The following is a 14458-nucleotide window of genomic DNA, read 5'->3' as shown; positions in this document are numbered from 1 at the left end:
TTGAGTTTTGGGACCTTAGAAATGTGGTCTGATTAAGCAGATGGTCCTTATACAGAGATGGTTTTTATCGTACATCTTAGAGTGATAAGATAATTTAATAAAAGACTGTTCAGGAGGGGGGGGGGGGGGAATAAAACAAAGTCATATAATGTCTGTCTTTTTTATCTAAGTAATCTGCAAATCATTGATAAATTGCATATCGAAGTCTGTATTATCAAGATATTTCTGATTTTAATATAGCCTGTAACTGATGTATCCTATTGTCTATATTGATATTGGGATGAAATGTCTGACAGCAGTCAGAAAGTCTTTCTGAGGTGTCATTTTACAATAGGAATCAATATATCATAAAAGTATCTTTTTTGTTTCAGGTTTTGATTGTCGTAAAATGTATGCAGCATTTTCACAGCTGGCTGTGAAATTTCAAAAGTAAGTACATTTATCTTCCATGCTGCAAAACAAACAAGGTAAACTTAGCTGTGACAATTACTTCATATTTTTGACTGAATGACCCAAAACTTTTTGTAAAAATATTCTAGGACATGGACTGAAAATTAGGAGGGCTTTTTCAGAGAATTCAAAACATGGATTAAAATTTTGATACTAACCAATTCTGTTGTCTTTTTAGGGTTCCTCGAACGAACTTGCTGTTGGCTATATGTTCAATAATGTGAGTATTCGGTATCAGTCATACCTAGTATTGACTTTTTAGCCTCTTTATATCATCATGAATCCTACAACTTTAAGATAAGCTTGCTTAGGTTGAGGTTTCCAAGCGCTTCACCGCTGAGTCACGAGTTTGAATCCCATGTGAGGCAGTTTTATAATCACTGACTATAGATAGGTGGTTTTTCTTGGGATTGTATGACTTTCTGTCACCTTCTAAACCTGGCTTATTCTTTAATTCAAATCAAATAAAAAGTTTAGCCTTTCAATTAAAATAAACTCTCAGAAGTAGGGCACCAATAGGCATCCCATTTTAGTTCTATACTTGTTAGGTCATCTGACCTGAAGGGTCAGGATGACCTATAGTCGTCATGTTTCGTCCGTCGTCGTCCGCCGTGCGCCATGCATTAACTTTTCACATTTTAAACTTATTCTCAAACTCTACTGGTGCGATTTGGCTGAAACTTGCATGAAATGATCCTGACATGTTCGATCCTGACATGTTCATGACAAAGCGTTATTATTTTTCGGGTCGATCCGAAATCCAAGATGGCCGTCACAGCCGCCATCTTGAAAACATATTTTTAACTTCTTTTCAAGTTCTACTGATGTGATTTGGCTGAAACTTGCATGAAATGATCCCGACATTGTCCCAACAAAGTGTTGTTATTTTTCGGGTCAATTTGAAACCCAAGATGGCTGGCACAGACGCCATCTTGAAAAAGTATTTTGAACATCTTCTCAAGTTCTACCTGTGTGATTTGGCTGAAACTTGCATGAAATGATCCTGGTATGGTCCCAACAAAGTGTTGTTATTTTTCGAGTCGATCCAAAATCCAAGATGGCCACCACAGCAGCCATCTTGAAAACACATTTTGAACCACTTCTTAAGTTCTATTTGGCTGAAACTTGGATGAAATTATTCTGACATGGTCCCGAAAAAGTTTTGTAACATCTCTGGGTGATCACAAATCGAATATGGCTACCATAACACTATATCTAATCAATTTCTTACACAATTATTATTAGATGACCGTTAAGGTCCTTGGGCCTCTTGTATGTAACTTCATTCTTTGAACTTATGTTGGCCATTTAAATCTAGAACATTGACTTATATAGATATATTTCTGTGTTATGTTACAAAATTGTCACCCAAATTCCCTTCATTCTATTGATGATATGTTTTATGTTGTTTCCAGGGTGTTGTTCCTGCTGCTATCGGCGGTGGGATTGACCTACAAAATCCTACTTCTTCAGGCCAAACTCGACGCCAAAGATATCTGGTCCCCAGTCTCTCAGACATCCTGGAGGTAGGTTTTACTTACAGTTTCTCTTCCTATTTTGTTGTCAAATTCTTAGAATTTTATTTTCTTACAGTATTTTGGAAGTGAAAATAATACAATTATTTAACAGTTGGCCGCTGAACCCGATAATTTAAGTTTATATCACAGTAGTATTATAATTTTTTTAACAGAGAAAAGCTGTACCAGACCATTTACTCTATGCAGTCTGACTCTCATCTAGCGACAGTAAAACAACTACATTCTGTCCTTCAGACCAATATAGAAATCCTTGAGGAGGTAAGTCACCTATTCTGAAAACCCAAGTAAAAGCAGCTGAATCCATCATATGACTGGATATTGTCATATGTTTATTATAAATTATTCATAGACAAAGTGTAGGTTTTAATGGAATGATAGCATCTTCAGCCCATTTGATCTTTTGTATAATATTTTATCCAAAAAGTTCTTTCATTGTTTTAGACTTCTACTGTGTTGTTATATACAGTAGCAATAGTCAGATGACCATATTAAAGGCCCATGGGCCTCTTGTTTTCAAATGAAAGTCAATAATGTAAACAAATACTAGATGTATCTTGTCCCTTGAATTCTGCAGTGATCACCTTATTTTGGGGTTATCAAAGTACTCTCACTGATATCTTGTGTATTATTTCTAATCTTCCACAATTATATTTACAGATAAACCTGAGCTTAAAAAACCTACATACCCAGAGGGACGGAAAAGGAACATGTGAAAATGACAGCAGCGACGACTCCTGTAGTTAGCCGGAGGTCAAGGGGAGGTTACTCCGGCAGTCTCTCCGTTAGAGCCACAACAGACATAATATATTTGTTAAAATAATTGTTGACACTTTTGCCTTTTTGGCTTGCAATGTTTTCTGTGATATTTCTTAGACCACAATTTAATGAACCACTGATATCAACTCCATTGTGATTAATATTTGTTTGGAAAATGAGAATTTTGTAAACAACTGCCATGTTATCGGAGTTCCAATGTGATTTTTGAATTTTTTATTGTGTTTTGTGTTGAAATGGTGTTATCTATTTTGAGTATGTGTGTGTGTGTGTGTATGAGAGAGAATAGACAGAGATTTACCATCCATTGTGTAAATGACTTATAAGATTGGCATAATCTTATTGACAAACATTTGTTATCATTTAATAATTTCAAAAATTTATCTTGGTTGTTATTTTTGTTGTTGATGAAATATTCATAGGGTCAATCACATATCTATTTTTTTCATATTTAATTTATTTTAAGTATAAAGTTATAGATGATATTTGTAATCAGGTTACATTTATTCCACCTAACAAAGATTTTATTTATTTTACCTGACAAATCAATTCAGGTCTAATTTAGTTCAGGTGATTAACAATCATGTTTAAATTATCATGTTTCATAAATTTTAACTAACAAATCACCTGCATTCCATATTTGTGTGTTTTATTTTTCTGTATAGATGTGTCACTTTTCATGAGAATGCATTCTTTAAAAAACCTTGTGTTGGATTTAATTCTATTTCTCTTACTTTATTATTTTAGCCCACAATCATCAGAGGTTAGTTGAAGTATTTTTTTTTGTTAGAAAGTTTATTGCATCCTTTTTTTTTACTGATGGTCCAAATAATATGTACGGTAAAGCTCACTCCATTTTTTCTCCTTGCATTCTGGCTACATATTTGGTCAAATACAGTTATAAATTTTGAATATGAAAAAATTCTGTCACCTATTCACCAAAACTCAAAAATTGAATACTGCATGCTGAACATCTAAGCTCAGATTGGAAATGATTTATTCTCAGAGTCTATTTTAAGCAAAAGTGCTGTGTTTTGCTTGTAATATTTATGAATATTTTTTTACATACAATGTACATTGTAAAACCTTATATCTTGGTGATCAAAGAAAGCTTTGTGGTTTTACTATTGGTTCTTGTTTAAAGACTTCAAATGATGATTGGAGGCAAAATTCTCTCATTTCTTACAAAATAGATGTGATAATAATGTTTCAGAATTGTCTCTCTTCCTCTAGATCACACAGATTTCTCTCCATTCCTTCGAGAATTATCTCCCTTCCTGTAGATGTCTGGGTTATCTCTCTGCCTGTAGGACATTGCAAAATCTCCCATCATGAAGTACATTCCTTCCCAGTTCATTTCCATTTTTGTATAGAAGTTACATAATTATCTCCTTTAAAATATCACAGAATTATATTTTGGATTTTTTCAATTTCTGTACATGTCAAAAAAAAATTCTTCCTTTCTGTAGATATCACAGAATTGGATATCTTAAATTAGAAAAAATAAGACATGCTGTCCCTTTGTAAAAGTACGAAATTGTGCTGTTGTATAAAGGTATTGATTGATTACTCTGGTTTATTGTTTTCAATGAAATTCATTAAACTATGCTGAGATCTAATTCATACGATGGGAGATAACTGGATTAATTCTTGTTACCAGGAATGCATGCAGACGCTATCTGTATATCTTTCTCTGTGTGTTTTGTGTTTTCACTAAACGGGTATACATCATTACAAGAGGATGTATGTATTCAAACTTTTTTGCATAATTCATTCCATATATTATTGACCAAATCACAATACTGTTTTTTTTTAATTAATTGTGTAAGATATGTTTTAAGTGTTACTACATGTAAAAACTTTGCTGTGTTCTACACCTTGAGATATACAATCAGATTTAAACCTTTGTTCAGCTGTGTGATACTGATAAGGACTTTTTGATATCACTGTTTTAAATCAAAACTTCTTGTGTTGATCAGATTTATTACTTTGGCTTTGTTTGATATTGATACCTAGTTAGCAAACGAGGTCATGCATTTAAACATATCTACCTGTATCTATATTTGTTGTTCTTGTTTTAAAATATTATTTTGCTTGACAAGGACATTCCATTTAGTTTTCCTGTAGCATTCCACTTAGTTTACACTGGACATATCCACAAATTTACCTGGACATTTCACTCAAATTACAGTTAACAAAATCTTCAATTTTCATTAAAGCATTTTTCAGAGAATATAATTTATACATATTGAAAACAATTCTTAAACAACAAAATCTATAATGTCTTAAATATTTCAGTGTTTACAAAGATTGTCACTGTTTCCATACAATATCAGGATTTTACACACAAATACTGGTAACTCATCTTTATACAGTATATTACGCTTCTTCATACAAAATATTACACTTCTTTATACAGAATATTACACTTCTTCTTACAAAATATTACACTTCTTTATACAGAATATTACACTTCTTCTTACAAAATATTACACATCTTCATACAAAATATTACTCTTCTTTATACAGAATATTACACTTCTTCTTACAAAATATTACACTTCTTCATACAAAATATTACACTTCTTTATACAGAATATTACACTTCTTCTTACAAAATATTACACTTCTTCATACAAAATATTACTCTTCTTTATACAGAATATTACACTTCTTAAAAAATATTACACTTCTTCATACAAAATATTACACTTTATACAGAATATTACACTTCTTCTTACAAAATATTACACTTCTTCATACAAAATATTACACTTCTTTATACAGAATATTACACTTCTTCATACAAAATATTACACTTCTTTATACAGAATATTACACTTCTTCATACAAAATATTACACTTCTTTATACAGAATATTACACTTAGATATAGACTTTCCTGGTTTAAATACTGTAACTTCAGAGAGAACATTAAGAACTAGCACAGAACATAACAGGAGACCTTAAAACAAATGTTTGAAAAGTTGAATGAGATTAAAGTTCATTTTGAAAAGAATATTTGTATTTCTGAAGTCTCTGGATAAAATATTTGGTGCTTTTTCCATGCAAAAAGTTCCAGTTTACCTTCACTATTTACCCATTATACATCAATGTCTGACTTAACTGTGTATAGTTCTGATAAACTACTGAATGATGAAATTTGTTTAATGTAACCTGGTAACCACAGCATATCAGGTTTTTTTTTTTTTTTTATATATATTTATTTATTTTTTTGTTACTAAATAGACATACCTTTCTGTAGTATTTACGACGTGTACACACAAAATCTCTACTTAATGCCTACAGGTACTGTTAGGTGACCAATTCTCGCCATCGCATATTATAAGACTCTTTCATATGTGGATATGAAGGATAGGGATATTCTACCCGAGGGTCACAAAATGTAGTAAAACCCGAGGCTTGCCGAGGGTTTTGCAACATTTTGTGATCCCGAGGGTAGAATATCCCTATCCTTCATATCCACTGATGAAAGAGTATTTTTCTTTCATACCACGATGTTTTACTGCAATTTTACAACTATAATATCCCGCCATTTTGAAATAAATTCGAAGAAATCCACGACTGGAAGTCAATTTCCATACATGAAAAATTACGTGATATTTTCAACACAAATTCCGTTGCTTGCATCTTTTATAGTAAAACCAGTCAATTTTGTGAAAAAAAATGTTAAAATTTTACCGAGGAAATAGAGATTTTGTTGACGCCGTGACGTCACGAGGCTTTATTGCATGGGTAGCCATGCAATACAGCCTCAGGCGACATGAGTGTATTGCCCTAGACCAGCCAGTATTACACGTGTAGGTATGAAAGAAATATTTGTATGGTCACACATAATTTTTTATAAATAAAGTCATTATCTGATATAAGACGCTACCATGCAGGTTTCCACAAAATATGGCTTGAAAATATGAGTGTAATCATACAACTACACATGCGATGGCAAGAATTTGTACTTTGCGAGAATGGGTCGCTGACCAGTACCACTATAACAGATATCAGTATTAGAGGACTCCAACCCACAGATAAATAATGACCCACATAACCGAGAATTTAACACGGTGTATAAACACATGACAATACATGTATTTTGTTGATTTACCACTGTTATACATATTGTATGGATAATGTTTTAGCATTTAATGAATGTAGCATTTAATCAGATTTAATTTCGTTTGATTGTCAGCATTGAGTAGTTGTGTAGTTGACAGCTTGTCTTTATTTAAATGTTTAATTTAAGAAATCGTACTTAAGTCCTACTAATCAGGAATTTTCACTATTCTGCAGAAGATTCATAATCAAATGTCTGCTATCTGTTGAGAACTTCAATAAAATGAATGCTTTATTTGAAGCTCATCTTAAAAAGTCTTTGTGTTTTCTTTAAGGAAAGACTAAGCTTTAGATATACAAAAAAAACCATCAAAGTGAATATCCTGCAACTTGAATTAATTATCACACAGAAGCAAAGTCCTCTTTATGGTAACAGTGTCTGTAATCTTTCAGCATAATTTGACCTGAATAATAATCCTACGTTGGGTTAACCTACAGAAACTTAAGTTACTGCATGGAAATGTAGCAATAACTCATCGTTAACTCATCGTTGTTGACTTCATACCATTAGTCTGAGACTACTATTGACGTATCTTCTTCAACTACTGGTTGTACCAGTATGACTGCTCAGATGGTTCCTGCATTGTTGCAAAATGGGCTGAATTTTGAAGGGTGTTGTTTCCAGGCTGTATTCAGACGTGATTTGAAAGAGTTCAGGGTTTTGGCAGTTACAACTGTTGCTGGTAATTTGTTCCAGTTGTCTGTGACATGGTTTGAGAAGGAGTTTTCACGAAGCTTCGTTCTTCATGTAGTTTACTCCTGTGCCCTCTAGTAGTTTGGTCGTTTTGACCTATTATGATAGTGAGTTTATCTGGTGTAGTGTCAACTGATCCATTACAGATCTTGTATAGATTTATTGTGTCAGCTCTATTACATCTGTACTCCAAAGATGGTAAACGGAGGCTTTTGAGACGTTCCTCATATGTCTTATCTCTTAGTTTAGGTACTAGTCCTGTGGCGCGGAGTTGTGCGTTTTCGAGGGTTATTCTGTCTTTCTTGAACATTGGAAACCAGACTGTTGAAGCACAGTATTCCAGATGTGGTCTTACTAGAATGATGATCTTGATCTTTGGACCAGAACAGTACATTCAATGTAATGCTAAATAATCAAGGACGTTGTGTATGAATTAACAGTTTGATAGGGAACTTTATTTATTGCAAAGAACCCTTAATTGTAAGAACATTGTCCCCAATATAAAGTCTACATTATTGGAGCAGTAGTAGATCAGATAGAACTAAAAATATCCGTCTTTTGTAGGGGATGCAAAAATTGCATGTTTGAAGTTTATGTGTTATACATGCATACAAAAACTAAGGTTTTGTTTTCTGTTACATGAACGAATAACAGAAATGAGAAACCAGCAACTATAAATTCAGAACACAATTTAATTATATATACAATATTATGCAGAGATGGTTTACAATATCTAAAATAATTGGTTGTGGTACAAGAGTAATACGATGATTTAAAGTGTTACTTATCTGTATGTGAATGTCCTGGTCTAATCCTTGATCCTTCCAGGTTTCAAATTAACAATAATCACAAATGAATATCCACAGATGATTCACAGGGCCTCGTTACTAATGATGATATATATAAGATAGGTCACGTGTAATGTATGTAAATAGACGTGACCTATCTTATATATATCATCATTAGTAACGAGGCCCTGTGGCTGTAGTATATATAGCTAAACCCTAATTCAAGAATATCGGAGAACCTTCTACTTCTAGAAATATCTAACTAAAAACTGTAAACAAATAAACACACAGAACTTTCTGGAAATAGATCATTCTAGATCCCTACTTATAATCAACATGTTTACAAACATATTTGTTTATACATGATAATATTCTAGAAAGTTCTATAACCTAAATCAATGATATGACCTTTATAGGATGTATTGATAATAAAGCTATAGGAGTTATCTCCCTTATCTAATAACTACATGTATTTAGTGTCATACATAACACCTCTGGATTAAATTTGGACACTCTGATCCGAAATGTATACTAATTAAGAGTATATTGAACTAGTTACTATGGCAACCTATTAGTATATGACAATACTAAGATCATCAGATGAAAAAAAAAATATGGACATCTTCTATTATCATCCTTATTAATCCCATGAAATTGACATTTTGTGTGAAATTTGTGTTATATTTTTCCATGTTTCCATTTAAGGTCGCATAATTGCAATTAAAACCTGTGATTTTTTACTTGGTAACCATGGCAGCTAAACATTCTTCTTATTAAACCTTCAAATTATAATACATGTAATTAGAATTCAAAAGGTTCAAAGAACTACCTGAATACAAGTATATAAGCGGAGCATAACAGTTGAGGAATCAACTGTGACTACAGGGGTTATCTTCATTGATATGATATGTCTTTCTCTGAGTAAAAACAACTACAACCGTACAATTTATGCTACATATAATATTTTATTGCATATTCAAACTTCAGCTCAATTTGTGATTCTTGCAAATACATAACAATCACACATGTTGTGAACATGTTAACTTGATTTTCAATATTTCTATGTACACTACATTTACTAAAATAATTTACAGTAACAATTCAATATAAAAATGGAATATTTTAATAGTATACATGATAACATGTAATAATAACAATATCTTCTGTATAGACCATTTAAAACACAACTTTTTACTTGGTACATTGTTGTATTTTATTTTTAAGTTATCTGTCAGGATACATTTTCCATGCAGCGACATTCAAGTTGTTATATAAATATTTTACATGAATACTATCCTATACATCGTGAAGCATATTTTAACTACTTGAACAAATCTGCCGCATATATTTCACATGTTATGGCAGTAGCAGGAGTTTGTTGGATAAATGATAAGTTTTTGTTCTACTGCATCAACTTAAAATATTTTATTCCTTTTGACGAAAATGTACATTTAACAAATTCTATACATAAATAAATATTTTCAAGAACTTTCAATGTACACACATGTGCATGATGCATGTACAAAATGCCATATTTCAGATTGGCAAAACAGTTGGTTAGCATCAATGCAGATCTAGATTGTTAATACTTTGAAACTGTTTTTTCTGAAAGTTAAATATTATTTTCTCAGACTCGCACCTCCATCCATACACACACACATGCAGCTTTAGAGACAAAGCCTAACTACATTTTAGGATAGTTCTCAAGTTCATATGGACCAGTTTCATCCCAGTATTCGTCAATGGGTTTGGAGAAGGCATCGTTTTTCCTGAATGGTGTGTCACGAGTTTTTACCTGGGAGACGCCCTGCAAAGAAAAAAATCATTTCATATTTATTAGCTCTTGATTATTCTAAATGGTGATGTAAATTTCATTTTTCTTTAATTTTTGCCATAACTGTTATATTTAACAGTATCAAATTAAGCAAAAGGGCCAATGGGACTTATTCTTGACATTTGAACATTATTTAAGAAGAATTTAGTCTATTTGATACCTGGTACATTGAATGAGAGTTAAGGACATTCTTTTGAGCATACTTTGATCTTTACTCCAGTATAAGACTACTGGTCGAATTTCACTCAAGTTTCTCCTTTTTTAGGAAAAATAAGATTTAATTGGGAATGCTTGACCCTGTGACTTTGAAAAATTTTAATCAAGATCATTCCAATGTTTTGGAACAAAGTATAGGCTTTGCCTGTTACCCAATCCAATTGCTAATACAATGTACTTTATTATATTTATGTTCTATACTATAATTATGTTTATATTTATTGTATTACCAATAAAATATTTTTAAATGGAATTCAAATATTACAGTCATGAACACTATCACACTATAACACCAATATGAAAATATATAATCTTTGTAATTATCAGAAGAAATAATATTGCTTATTGGAAACACCTGCACTAGAAAAGTTATTACTCTCACAGTCTTAGAAGATTTTCCTACAGTCAGATGAGTTTATACTTACTGTGATTCTATCTTTGTGTTCTGACCAGAAACTGACAGGTTGGTCCTTCCTGTAGTCATGTGGCTACAAAAGATAAAACATGTTTATCTGGACCAGTAATGTCAATAAAATCACAAGAATCATTAACAGGTGGTTCTTCTATGGTCACTTGTCTTTACAAACACTTGTGTTCTTGTTCAAGCAATTAAACAGTTATCAGTGTGTATATATTACTCTATAATCATGGTTCTCGTTCAAAGACAGTTGCTGGCAAAAACAGACATCTATTTCTTTGTTTACCACCAGCTATTTTTGTCAAAAATAAGTATTGGCCAACACAGGGACCTGTGGCCCCCAACCACCTATTATTAATTTTCAACAACCTAATAAAAAACTAGGCCAGAACCCTGATAATAGCTTCTACTGGGTAGATATTTATGACACGGTTCATGTACGAAGATACCCAGTTGAGCACAAAAACAGAAGTTTAATGCCTTTGAATATTTTCACTTACCTATACTGACCTATTTGTAGTTTGTGTAGTTCTTATTTGAAATGTTGAAAATAAATAAATGTGAATGCACAAAAATCTAGCATTTCATTACCAAGTATGTTTCTCAATATTTCTATCAAGTATCATTGACATTGGTTCATAATTCAGTAGATTGAGTTATCTGTGGGGATAGTAGTGGTGACTTACTCGTGTAGGAGCTGGCTTTACATGTTGAAATTCTTCTTTGTTAAAATCTTTCATTGTTACTGATCGGAAATCTGTAGTTTCAGGTTCAGGGGGGTTAATATCATCCTTGAAAACTTCTTGGCTGATAACAGAAACGTATTGAAATACACTGACCAATATGTTGGACCAGCTTTATAACACTCGTGTGATGACAGAGTGCATACTTATGCAAACCATAGGATAACAAACAAATTTATAATTAAAACTTCAAAAGTTAATTATAACTACATGTATGATATACAAAAATATGCCTCCAGAAGTCAGAAGGACTTAAATTGGTGTTTTAATTACATGATTACTTGATTACATAATTCATATAAAGTCAATTAAAAATATTACAGGGAAATCTTGCCATCAAGAGTATTACCTGACTTTTTCTAGTAGCATCTGTTTCATGAGTTCTTCTTTTTTCCCTGAAAAGGTAAATCAAGCAATGTATTTTACAATTCATCAAATTATAATACATTAGAATCAAAGGAGCAATATTGTTACATTGTATGTTCAGAACCATGTATAGAAGCCCAAGCTTTCACATGTGACTTAAAGCTAAAAAGTCTGGATGAGTGCATTTTCATTCAAACATACATCCACCATCTTGCAAAATGTAATATGACATCATAGGTATGTGTCTTGTAGTCCTATATACAATGTATTTTATTTGCATACAGAATTAAAAATTAGAATTAAATCAACAGTATTTTCCTCAGTTATCCAGCCAGTAAATATGTTGAGTAATGACTTACAGGAATAACCTGATTAATCATACATCCACAGTTAATGTAATTGGTACATGTAAAATTGTGTGCACTGTTTTTAAAGGAACCAATAGATTTAAAACTATGGGTGATGAATGGGTTCGACATGACAGAAAATGATTACCAACTAATCTCACTCCACATGGCTCTGGTCTTTTGTAAGATGCCCGGACAGTGGTCAGTTTCTCTGCATTAGCATCAAAATCTGTAGTCAGTACTCCCAAATGGCCATCTCTAAATTTCTGGGCACTACTTGTTATATTTGTATCATCTTCAACTTCATCAAATTGTTTTACAGCTCTCTGTCAACAAAAACAATCATTAGGATTGACCAGATATGAATGTGATATTTCCGATAATTTTCTTTCAATTTTTTTTTTCATTTTTACAATAAGAAATATTTTTCATGTTGTGTTTATTGAAGCAAAGTCCAATGATATATACTATAGTAAATATGCAGTACATAAAATGTACATGTTACAGTAGCCTGTAAAGCATGTTCATGAACATTGTTAGCCTACATATTCCCTAACTAGAGATTTAAATAGTATTAATTACTATTTAAATCTCTGCCCTAGCGTACAATCCAATATTTATGTACGTTGTAAATGTATAGTTAATATGCAGCAGATGTTGTCCTAGTAACCTATTTAACATTTGACATCATTAGGCCTACAGACAGTAGAAGTTAAATATGTTTCATATTATAGCGGTAAAGTTTACATATCCCAGGTACTGTACAACGTACATGATTGATCGGCGTTAAATGCAAATTATACCAAATGCAGCTCATTGCGATTGGTTTTTTTCTTTAACGTATCATAGGCCTACAATATATATTTTGGTATCTAATTTTATATAATCTTTATTTCATTTCACGATCACCTACACCCGTAACATGAAAAGCCACTGTCAACCTAACGTTTTGCTGTGACACGACCGAGAGTTTCGTCGTGCTAAATATCTTACAGTAGCATGTCTACTTACCTCTTCAACCCAGTTTTCTATTAAACATTGGCTGTTTGAGTTGTTGAACCTTATTTCATTCCTTCCTTGGTTCAGGAGACTCATTTTAAAGCAGTATAATATGCCACTGGCTGCACGAACTGTACTGACAGAACTTCAGTTTCTATGGAGATCATAAACAGTTGAAGAGTTACTCAAGGGAAACAACTCGTGTATATGGGCTACAGCAGATTTGAAGAAAAAAAAAATTGAAAAAAAGGCGCATGCTTTCGAAAAAAAAAAAAAAAAAAAAAACACACAAACGCACACGAGAATAAATTTATACAATAAGTAATAATTGTGCACAACTTTCGACATTAATGTTAAAATCACGGTAACCATATATATATAGCAAACTAACCAAAATGTAAAATAGATCTATCATGATTTTTGCCACATAATAAAAACAAGGAAAAAAACAACCTAGGGCCGTTTTCGATGTTGTTCGTTTTATATTGTTTTCAGACGAGCCTTGGCAAAGCCCTCACAGGCCTGTATCATAAACTGCAGGTCCGTCAGGATTTATACTTGAAATAATGACTTTAACCAACGGTCGAACCGGTTGTTCCGAATAAACGAAAACGGCCTAGATCTACCATTTCATCAATAACAGAATTTGCAAAATTTTAAGTTAACTTGTTTGAATCCGCGTCTTTGTCTTTTTTCCTGTCCAGACGCACTCCCAGATGATCTAATATAACCAACTATGTTAGTCATATTAGTTATACAATGTAGGACTACCAATCAACTGAATTTTATATGTAGAACACACACGTTACCTCTTAGTTTATCTACAAATTATATAGTTTCTAATTTAGGGTAGTGCTACATATATAGACCAAAATAGATCTATCCCATTAGGGTAGTGCTACATATATAGACCAAAATAGATCTATCCAATTAATTAGGGAAGTGCTACATATATAGACCAAAATATAGACCTATCCCATTAATTAGGGAAGTGCTACATATATAGACCAAGATATAGATCTATCCCATTAATTAGGGTAGTGCTACATATATAGACCAAAATATAGATCTATCCCATTAGGGTAGTGCTACATATATAGACCAAAATAGATCTATCCCATTAGGGTAGTGCTACATATATAGACCAAAATAGATCTATCC

The 14458-nt window shown here is 32.3% G+C and overlaps 2 protein-coding genes across 5 annotated transcripts in view; one reads left to right on the top strand and one right to left on the bottom strand.

The window, feature by feature from the left end:
- The window catches only part of LOC138333332 (protein Aster-C-like), a 49044-nt gene extending 41897 nt beyond the window's left edge, over positions 1 to 7147 (top strand). For all 4 annotated transcript variants that reach the window (XM_069281640.1, XM_069281642.1, XM_069281641.1 and 1 more), the window contains 5 exons: positions 372 to 429; positions 629 to 670; positions 1866 to 1976; positions 2141 to 2246; positions 2646 to 7147. In XM_069281640.1, coding sequence (XP_069137741.1) covers positions 372 to 429; positions 629 to 670; positions 1866 to 1976; positions 2141 to 2246; positions 2646 to 2732 — 404 coding nt within the window. In that variant the 3' untranslated portion in view covers positions 2733 to 7147. The remainder of the gene's footprint in view (positions 1 to 371; positions 430 to 628; positions 671 to 1865; positions 1977 to 2140; positions 2247 to 2645) is intronic.
- A 1113-nt stretch (positions 7148 to 8260) lies between these two features.
- LOC138333334 (sperm-associated antigen 8-like) lies at positions 8261 to 13775 on the bottom strand. The gene is made up of 6 exons (XM_069281646.1): positions 13310 to 13775; positions 12447 to 12624; positions 11935 to 11980; positions 11529 to 11649; positions 10850 to 10912; positions 8261 to 10181 (listed from the first exon to the last, which is right to left on the bottom strand). The coding sequence occupies exons 1-6, from the start codon at positions 13391 to 13393 to the stop codon at positions 10059 to 10061; spliced, it is 615 nt and encodes a 204-aa protein (XP_069137747.1). The 5' UTR covers positions 13394 to 13775; the 3' UTR covers positions 8261 to 10058.
- Positions 13776 to 14458: the final 683 nt, after the last annotated feature.

The sequence above is a fragment of the Argopecten irradians genome, chromosome 10 (assembly GCF_041381155.1).
Source record: "Argopecten irradians isolate NY chromosome 10, Ai_NY, whole genome shotgun sequence".
Lineage (NCBI taxonomy): Eukaryota > Metazoa > Mollusca > Bivalvia > Pectinida > Pectinidae > Argopecten > Argopecten irradians.
The sequence above is the reverse complement of the archived record's forward strand: the minus strand, read 5'-3'. Positions and strand labels throughout refer to the sequence as shown.

Excerpts from the sequence above, each read along its gene's own strand:
- LOC138333334 (XM_069281646.1), bottom strand. The coding sequence starts at position 13,393 with ATGAGTCTCCTGAACCAAGGAAGGAATGAAATAAGGTTCAACAACTCA. Across the intron at positions 11,981-12,446 it reads ATGTGGAGTGAGATTAGTTG|GGAAAAAAGAAGAACTCATG; the intron begins GTAATCATTTTC and ends TTACCTTTTCAG. Across the intron at positions 11,650-11,934 it reads ATGCTACTAGAAAAAGTCAG|CCAAGAAGTTTTCAAGGATG; the intron begins GTAATACTCTTG and ends TTCTGTTATCAG.